At 39.6% G+C, this 9,935-nt stretch overlaps 2 protein-coding genes across 2 annotated transcripts; one reads left to right on the top strand and one right to left on the bottom strand.

Moving 5' to 3' along the window:
• The first annotated feature begins 646 nt into the window (after positions 1–646).
• On the top strand, positions 647–1,646 carry ch25hl1.1 (cholesterol 25-hydroxylase like 1, tandem duplicate 1). The gene has a single exon (XM_042110456.1). It carries the CDS (start codon positions 717–719, stop codon positions 1,644–1,646), a length of 930 nt encoding a protein of 309 aa, XP_041966390.1. The 5' UTR covers positions 647–716.
• A 2,488-nt stretch (positions 1,647–4,134) lies between these two features.
• On the bottom strand, positions 4,135–8,810 carry kti12 (KTI12 chromatin associated homolog). The gene is made up of 9 exons (XM_042110350.1): positions 8,621–8,810; positions 6,996–7,047; positions 6,833–6,885; positions 6,683–6,738; positions 6,486–6,565; positions 5,991–6,150; positions 5,067–5,129; positions 4,863–4,931; positions 4,135–4,472 (listed from the first exon to the last, which is right to left on the bottom strand). Exons 1-9 carry the CDS (start codon positions 8,769–8,771, stop codon positions 4,329–4,331), a joined length of 828 nt encoding a protein of 275 aa, XP_041966284.1. The 5' UTR covers positions 8,772–8,810; the 3' UTR covers positions 4,135–4,328.
• Between the last annotated feature and the right edge of the window lie 1,125 nt (positions 8,811–9,935).

Here is a 9,935-nt window from a genome sequence, read left to right as displayed (position 1 = left end):
GAAAATAAAAAACAACTATTCACAGCAGAATAAGGGCATCATATTAATCATATTACAGAGGCCAACATGCTTATTCTATATTTTTTTATATAAATAAATATTTTATGCAAATATTATGGCATACATATAACTTGATAGATGGTCTTACTATGACAATCATTCTTATCATTAGAATAGTTATTTTGTCCTTTGATGGAACAATGACCTACATGCATCTCAAAGTTTGTCTCCAGGTGAATTCCAAATCAACACAGTCCTTTGTTTGCTTGCTGGAGCAAACAGAGTGTGTAACGTGTTGTAAACAATCCCCAGACACAACTTCTACTGTATGGTATGAAATATTAAGATGATAATCCATACAAATAAAAAAAATATCAGACCTTTTTGTTCTCCATGGGAATTTCTTTTCAAAATTATTTGAGAGGAGCATGGCCTTAAATGTAGAAAACAAGGGGTGAAACAATAAACAAAGGTGGAGGAAGTTTGGATGATTTTGAGGCACTGGTCTCAAACATCAGGATTTGGGTGGATTTCAGTAATCCTGTAGCCTGGACTTACCATTGAACTTGAGTCACACAGGGATGGGTTAGGGAGGGAGGGGTGGATGTGGAGAGCTGCATCAAGCCCAACTGCGCAAGGTCTCCAAGTTTGCCTCTATAAAAGCAGCCGTCTCCCTCAGTTCTTCACCAGGCACACCACAAGCAGCAGAGACCAAGATGTGGAACGCAACTGAGACCCAGGTTTGGAACGCCACCGAGCACACCAGGGGCATGTGGAACGCCACAGAGGTCTCTCTGCAGCTCCCCACCCGGACCTCCTCTGACCGGCTCCTGCAGCCCTTCTGGGATTACCTGGTCTTCCAGCACTACCCCCTGGTCTCCTCGCCCTTCTTCCCTGTCCTGATTGCCTTCGCCAGCTACTTCATCTTCAGTCTCCCCTTCGCCGCCATCGACCTCCTGGGCGACAAGCTGCCCGCCTTCCACCGCTACAAGATCCAGGGCGACAGACGCCCCACCGTAGGTATGATGATGCGGAGCCTGGGGATGACCGTGTACAACCACCTGGTCTTTGTGTTTCCCACTGTCATCATCAACAATGTCTTCCTGCCTCCGGCGCCATTGTCCCCAATAGCACCCACCCTCTGGGACGTCTTCGGCGGTGGCCTTGGCACCCTGCTCATCTTCGACACCCAGTACTTCATCTGGCACATGGTGCACCACAAAAACCCCCACCTCTACAAGTGGGTGCACGCCATCCACCACGAGTACTACTCTCCCTTCTCTTGGTCCACTCAACACCTCAGCGCCATGGAGCTGATGGCCGTGGGCTTCTGGAGCAACCTGGACCCCATCCTGCTGAAGATCCACCCACTCACCGCCTGGATGCTGACCGTCTTCAGCATCTGGCTGTCGGTGGAGGACCACATTGGCTACGACCTGCCCTGGTCCCTCCACCACCTGGTGCCCTTCGGGCTGCTCGGCGGCGCCCCAGCTCACGACATGCACCACCAAAAGCCCTCCACTAACTTTGCCCCTTTCTTCAGCCACTGGGACAGGCTCTGTGGCACCGAAAGCCACCTAGAGGAAAAGACTGATAAACTAGGAAAGACTGAAAAAAGTGCAAATGGCAAGCTGCATTCAATGTAAATACATAATATATGTGTATATATATACATGTCTTTATTTTTACGCTGCAGGTGCAATGCACGAATGAATGAAATGTTTTCAAATGTAAAAAGCTATTTTTGTATGAACTGAATATGTCGCCCTTCTTTTTGTATGCAACTGATGAAAATGAAGATGTGAACAACCATCTCTCAAACTACAATAAAAATATTTTTTACTAAAACATCCCCATGTCATACCTCATTTACAGGCTATTATGCCAGTGGATGGCACAACACTTACAATCCAATGGCTAGAACACAACGTACAAAGCAGTTTAGCTGATGAAGCAAACTGCAACACCAACTACACTGCCTCTGTTACCACTGAGCAGGAACTGAGCATCAGGTATTACAACTACTTACACAACACTGTAATAATTTGTAACTAAGAGGATTCAACATCCTTACCTCTGCTGCCTTGATAATGAGTAAGTAATGCAGAGCATTATGAATGTAAGTTCTACTTGACTCCCAAATCCACCATCCATAACTAAGCACCTTTGGACAGCAACATTTGACAAAGGAGAATAACTCTGTGGTCTCTTTGACCAGACACAGACAAACTCGGTGCTTGGAAGTCAATGATCAATACCGTGTCAGCCTGAGGGTGGACTTCATCTGCAATTTAAGGACACTGAACTTGCTTCTTGTTGTGACTAGCTCAAATTGTACAAATATAATGACCAGCACATACATCTATGGCTTGATTCAGTAATTAAAGTTACCTTAAATGATTGATTCTGCTCTTGGCTATATGATCCACCTCTCTCAGAGCTGCAAAAGTCCTTCCCAGGTCTTTGAGGCGGCCAACTGGATTTACTATGACTACAAAGTGGAGCTATTAAGAATGGGCTTGAGTGAGTATAACACATGGCAAGATGTTTACTGCCTCAACCAGGAGTATTTCACTTCAACACTTTAACATTTGTACTATGCTTTATATATTTACAGGTTGAAAAACAATCTTGATAACTGAGGCTATGAAATCAGTTAGATTATTTATCTTAAGTCCAAGTTGTTATTTCATTTAAACCTTTTTATAAAACACAACACAATTAAATGCATACAATATACCAAACATTTAAACTGTGCCAATGGATGCACAATTTTAATTTGGAGCCATGCTATTCTCCTTTTTTTTTTTGAGACAAAGAATTATTCAGAGTAGAGTCAATAGAAGAGTTTTGCGACAAACGTTGCAACTGTTTTAAATGAGACTTAAATGTAGCTGCTGTAAATGTGACAGTTGAATGGCAGTCATAGAGTTTATATAGGAGCTGAAAGTTCAGTACAGACACACACACGCACTTGTGAGATCACTGACCTAAAGAGAGTGTGTGAACCGCTCTGTTGGAGGGTTCAATTTGTCCTCAAAACACCCATGGAAAAGGATAGTTATGCTGTGAAATACATTAATACGATGTGATCGGTGTGCTGGGGAGTTTATCTGCAACAGATTGTGTGGATTATTAAATGCTACATAGATCTTTGTATTGTAGTATTTCTGTATGTCTATTTAAAGCAGATTTTCTTTACCTTATAATATCAGCTTCAGACTTATTTTGTTGATGCACTAACTTAAAATAGGAAGAATGGTGTCCGTCATTGCTGATATACCCATAATGCCTATTATTACACTATACCTATAGCAGAGATGATATTTTTTGTAAGTTTTAGACATACAGTATGTATGTAAATGCTAAGGGGTATAACATATTGAATCTTACATTGTGTTGCTTTAGTGATTTTTATGTTTTGTTGGGTTTTCTGTTTCAGGGCATATAGTGCTCAGTGCCATGGGCTGGAGGGTCCCCAAGACATGGTCTGGAGCAAGAAGAATTGTTTGGAGTGTATATTAAAATGTGTTAAGCCTTATAAAGCAGTATGTCTAGTACAAGGATAATGGTGATGTGGAAATGATGTGGAATGTGTGCAGGGGTCTGATAACCTATTTGTGTTTGGCAGTAATATTCAGACTAGTCTAGTGAACTGTATTTCTTAGGGATTAGTGACAAAGCTCAAGAGTTGCAGGGTCAGAGTTGTGCTACATTACACTTATAAGTGTGCTGCAACTCTGTAGCCTAGCCAATTTGTATGAAAGCCAAAACCAATCAGGAAACAATCAGTAAATGAGTGGATAATATTTGGGAAGTGGATATAGCAAAGTCCTTTTAGGCAAGTCTCTCTACTTGGCAGCCATATTGTAACACTTTTGGGCACTTAACAGGCATGTATTTCGGCAGAAATGCGTGTGCGCAAGGCTTCACGATACCAACCTTGCTCCAGTGGCGAGGTCACACACGATTGGCACAATGTATTCACAACACACCACATGATTGGCTCAATGTATTCCCATGTCGACATTTTTTGCCACGGAAGGGGCAGGATATGTGTAGACAACTGCCATATTGGCGTTACAAACTAACCCCGTGCATTTCTGATGACCCATTAATAATAAAATACTAATACAGAGCTGGACATTTTTATTTAGTCTAAGAAACATGGTATACTTCTTAAAATGTATCACAAAAATAAACAGTTTCTGTGTAAGAATACAGACCAGGAATTAGTTTAGAAACTCAAAAAGTTGCTAGTAGCAACTCAAAAAGTTTAGCGACTCAAAATAAGACTGGAGCAATTAAAATAAATAATTTTAAAACATTTAGTGCATACTCTTGTTGAGATACTGCACAAACATGTTTGCAATCTTTCCAATGTTCTCAGTTGGATGCATTTTGGTGTAACTTATGAACTGACGTCGAAGCTTCCTCAGCTCAGCCATGTTGACATTTCTGGTCAGCTCTATGTATGACTTGCAGTTAAGGTGAAAAACAGTTGTACGCTTGCTACCACCATACATCATGTATGTTTTCAGCCAAAGAGCCACAGACAGACACATACACAGAGTTAAAAAACAGAGAGAATATCTGTGAGTGTTAGTAATGTATTATTGATCATGTCTTTTCTATGCAGCTTATTACTCTAGTAACTCTACTAATCTCTTGAGTTGTTTGGCACAAAGAATTTAAGAACCTTGCAAGACAAACAATCTGAACTAGTATGTAATATAACTTTACTGCCACCCTATGGACACACCAAGTACACAATACATCATATAATTTTTGCACATATTCTGTCAGAAATAAGGGGAACCAACTTATGGCGTTTCTTAAACGAGAACATTGGCAAAGGATATTTTTTCTGTGGCTCCAGGAATTGCTATTAGATCTCCAGGGACACTTGTCTTTTGTGAGTCAAGAATAGCCTGAAATACAACCAAAGTTTACATATGTGACTGCATTTGAGATTCCACGCACATTGTTCAGTAGTTCTTCTTGACAGGACCATCAAGTGCATGATGCGAACACATCCCAAACAGTTTATTTGAAAGTGCACTTACCATCAACACTTCTTGTGTTACTTTGTCCAACTCGTACAAAAAGTTAGTGGATGACAAAGGTTGCTAGAAAAATAAAGAAACATATTAATATTTTACATATGTTGTATTCTGTATTCGTTGCCAAAATATGACGTGACATACATATGTGCCATATACAGTATATGGAAATCCTGGACGACAATCTGATTCAGTTTGCAAGAGAACTACGACTTCGGAGAAGATTTACTTTCCAGCAAGACAATGAGCCGAAGCATAGAGCGAAAACTACACAGAAAAGGTTTAAAGACAGCAAGGTGAATGTTCTGGAGTCAAAGCCCAGACCTCAATCCTATAGAAAATATGTGGCTGAACTTGAAAAGGGCTGTTCACATCTGATCCCCTTCCAACCTGACAAAGATTGAGCAGTTTGGCAAAGAAAAATGGAGTGAAATTGCAGTTTCCAGTTGTGCAAGCCTAATTGAGACCTATCCACGTAGGCTCCATGCTTTAATTGCGGCCAAAGGTGCATCTAAATGCTGACTTGAAGGGGATGAATATTTACGCAATCACTTATTTTGCATTATATATTCTTAATTAATTAACATTACTTTGTAGAAATTTGCCTCCACTTTGACATTAAAGAGGGTTTTTTTGTAAATTAGTGGTGTTAAAAAGGCCAAATTAAATTGACAAAGATTCCATTTATTAAAGCAATAAAAGGGGAAATATCCAAGGGGGATGAATACTTTTGAAAGCCACTGTACATGTTGAGCACATGCTTTTTATTTTTTATTTTACTCGTGTCAATTAAAAGCATTCCAGGTGACTATCTCAAGAAGCTGGTAATAATGATGCCAATAGTGTAAAAGCCAGTCATGAAGGTAAACTAAGAATCTAAAATATGAAACAATTTCAATTCAAAATTCAATTCAAAATTTCCCTTACGCTCTGGGTAGACTGATTTGGAGGTGGCGCTTTTCTTTTAAAGATGGCATCAGATATAGTCTCAAATGGAAGCGTGTCTTCTTTTTGGATTGTGAAAAGTGGGCTATCCCATCTGTTTCTGGAATCTGGTGCTTCAAAACGTAATACTAGTGCATCTAGACTGCAAGAGAAAAACACAATGAGACATGTGTAAGGCAAATTCCTTGTAGACCATTTGCTTACTCAACAGTAACAATTAGCAGCTGAATAGCTCAGCAAATTCCATATTATAGCTTAATACAAAAAATGATCCTGCTTCATTCTTCAGTCTTTCGGTACATTACATCAACCACTTGCAAGGATAAAGTCTAAAAAGCTGCTTAAAATGTCTTGTTGCGAACCCACGTGTACACTTGCAAACTCGTGCCTAGCTTGCAACACTTTCAAATCCGGTTAAAGGAATCTGATGTTTTGGGTGGCAAACTCTTTCAAAACAAAACGTAAAACTCTGCTTACATTTCCTGAGTGTATTGGTCACTGGATTCTCTACTCTTGTTCCAGTCTGAGCTTCCATCAGCTGACGTCAAACAGTAAACCTGGGTGAGTCAACATGGATCAGAGTGAGATGGGCGGGTGTCTCACACAGATTCATTCCAATTTTAATTAAACAGTTTGGTTTGTGTTTGAGAGTTTTTGTAGGCCGCAGTTCATACCAGACAGTGAGGTGTTTGTGTGTGCTTGATTAAACAAAAAAGCTCATATCTGTATCCTGAAAATGACAAAAAATGGAAAAGTAATTAATAGTAAAGTAGCTCATAACAAAATGAAATTAACAAAATGTTAATAGTGAAGGTAATGTTCACCCTTAATGTAGTTCAACGAGTCCAAAATAACAATGTCATCTCTGGTGACTTTTCTGAAATGTAAAAAAACAGCACTTCGCTGAACAGAAATATACTAGAGGTAGACTGAATGAATGAACTACATTGAGCCAAAATGTTATAGGAGCAATACAGTTCAACTCACCGCTCGACTTCTGCTTTGAGAGCACCCCTCAAATTCTTCTCGTTTTGAGAATCTATGTAATATACATATAAGTTATTAACTAATTACAAAGACAACGAAACTCGTTCAATTGCATCACAACTCGGTAATTTATTAGTATTGATTTAATAGGACACATTACAACAAAAATGAGGTTACTGGTTATAGCAGCTAACGCTGTAACAGTTCAATTAATCTAGCTAATTTTAGGTATTCTGGGATCACGTTATCAGGTAGGTCTACACCAAATAAGTTAAAGTGCGTAATTTGCTTACTGATTCTACTTAACTTGTTTTATATGAAAGCCTATGTTATGGCAAATGACACAACTGCCATTTTGAAGCCATGATACATACTAAGTGATCCGATCCTACTCACACCCCTAATCAATTTCTCACTGATGATTTGATGGCCACGATTTACCTAAATTTTGTAGCCTATTCGTCTTTACTTTGTCCCTGCCAGTCAGGCTCATGCTTATGAACCACTGGTATGTCATAGAGAACATTTTTGGCCTTATAGAAATGTAAATGTGTAAAAGAAAATGCACTAAAACCCATTCTCCCCTATGCTCAACTTTGCTGGACTCCCTCTTATGAGGTCATCACTGTGTCTGGAATGTTCATAAATTCAGTTATAAAAATAAGTAAGGGATCATGGACGACACGGTGGTCTGTTCACAGAAGTTAATGCACGGTCGAGGTTGTAAAACGGCCCCGACGCGAAGTGGCGCTAGCCAGGCTAGACGCGAAGCGGAGGGCCGTTTAAACCTCGTAAGTGCATTCACTTCTGTGAACAGACCACCGTGGAGTCCATTATCCCGCTTATTCCACTGTTGCCACTTGCGTTGTGTTCATTTCCTGTTACAATTTAAACGTTTTAATCGCTACAACTCGTCTTGTTTGTAGAACTACTTTCTTCAAACACATATCAACTAATTTCTTAACTTGCAGGACAAACTGCTGTTACTAGTTCTAAATGGATGGTTGCTACGGCCAAAGGCCAGTCGTTAGTTCTATCTCTCCCGTTGTCAAGCGGGCATATCCCAAGATTCTGATGAACTTTAGCTTGGAAACATCGCTATTTTACTTAGCCTGCTGTCATCCATCTAGCTAAAAGCCACCTCCGCCATATGCTACAATGTTGCCATGTTCTGAACGTCTGCATTTTACAGCTCGGATGCAACGTGACAGTTCATTTAAACTTCACAACGAGTTCGGCGAATTAATATACAAGTGTGATACGGCCCACAAAATGGATCTTCTTCATAGGTGTGCAGATAACATACGGTTAATGGTCGTTCTAAATTACGTAGGACAATGGGAAATTCAACCAAGCAGTGGAATAACTGTAAATATTGTTCTATTGCATTTAAAGTTGTTTTTTTTTCAAGAAAAATCACTACTCACTACTATCTTGCTTCATGTCCCTTCATTTGTCAAAAATGTTTTTTAACCTGACATACGCACTTTAAATTGTGCCGGTTGATACCTATGGCTGGCAACACAGTACATTAATAGCACTTCATGCAACATTATGTCACTCATCAACTGATGCTAGACAACTAGTAGAGTTAGCTGCCTGGCCATATATTATTTAACACTTACCTGCATAGATCAAATTCTTTTCAGTTCCCAAGATATCATCATTTATAATGTGTACCTTTCTGTCTTTATGTTGAGTGAAATACTGCCTTAACTCTTCTGCACGTTTAGATTTTCCACTACATGGATAACCACACATTATTATGAGGGGCATTTTTATCTGAGACGCCTCAACATGTGCAGCAACATCAAATGTCCGACAACTCCCCATTTTCTACTATGCGCGTTCCTATGAGAGGACTACGTAGGCTAGTCGTACAGGACAGATGCACGCTTCAAGTGGTAAAATTCTTTAACACCTTTCACATGACTTTCACTTGACTTCCATGCTGCACTTTGAAATCGTAATCGGTTTGTTTACTATGATACATTTGTTATGGTTAGGCTTATTAGACACTTTTATCCACACATGGGTTCTACTGAGCCAATGTGGGGTCTTGTTTAAGCCATTTAACCAGCATGAAAAAAGGACATATTTGGATATTCAGACTGCGTTTTATGATTAAAGGCATAGATTAAAAACGTTATTCAACTGCAAACACAGTAGCCATTAAGATATCAGGTCCGCACCACAACAGTCAATCAAATCAAGCATTGTTTTCCCTCAACTCTTGCACAGTAGGCACAGCAGTCTCTCTCCAACAAGGTCTATAAGTTGCCATATAATCATACCAAAATTAAGGTTTACTACTGCAGTACTTATATAGATGAACAGGGTAGAGCGAACCAAATAACTTCTAAAAAATACATGTCTAAAACCGTCCATATTTTAGACAAAAAAAGGTTCAATATAACTTCCAGTTACTCCAGTCCACATAAGACTGTGGATCTGGAATATTCTTTCCCTCTTTGTTATGTAGTTACTGGATTTATATTTTTTTATATTTTATAACAGACTGTGTGAGTTTATTAAGATATGATGACATCTTTGCAAATGGGTATTCATACTACTGTTTGATTAAGACAGATATCAGCTCTGATGTTCCAAATGTGACTTCATTATGGCTTGTTATTAAAAGGCTGTTGAAACTGGAGGTATTTCCATGAACATTTGTGGTAATGCTGATGTGTGAATACTGCTGTCTGGACCAGATTCTACCCAAATTGTGGCTCATTGTAGAAATATTGTCTAACTGTTTGTCAGACTGTGTGACCGTGTGCATCACTGCATTCTTGTAATCCAAAAGATCACATGAGAACATACTGTATTTTACACAGGAAAGCATCTAATCCAGGGGTTTTCAACCAGTGGTCCACGGCCCACTTGGGGTCCATGAGGACACTGCTGGTGGTCCCTGACCATGGATTCAGTAATGTA

Source organism: Alosa sapidissima, chromosome 11 (genome assembly GCF_018492685.1).
Source record: "Alosa sapidissima isolate fAloSap1 chromosome 11, fAloSap1.pri, whole genome shotgun sequence".
NCBI classification, from domain to species: Eukaryota; Metazoa; Chordata; class Actinopteri; order Clupeiformes; family Clupeidae; genus Alosa; species Alosa sapidissima.
This window is presented reverse-complemented; position numbering and strand designations above follow the sequence as displayed.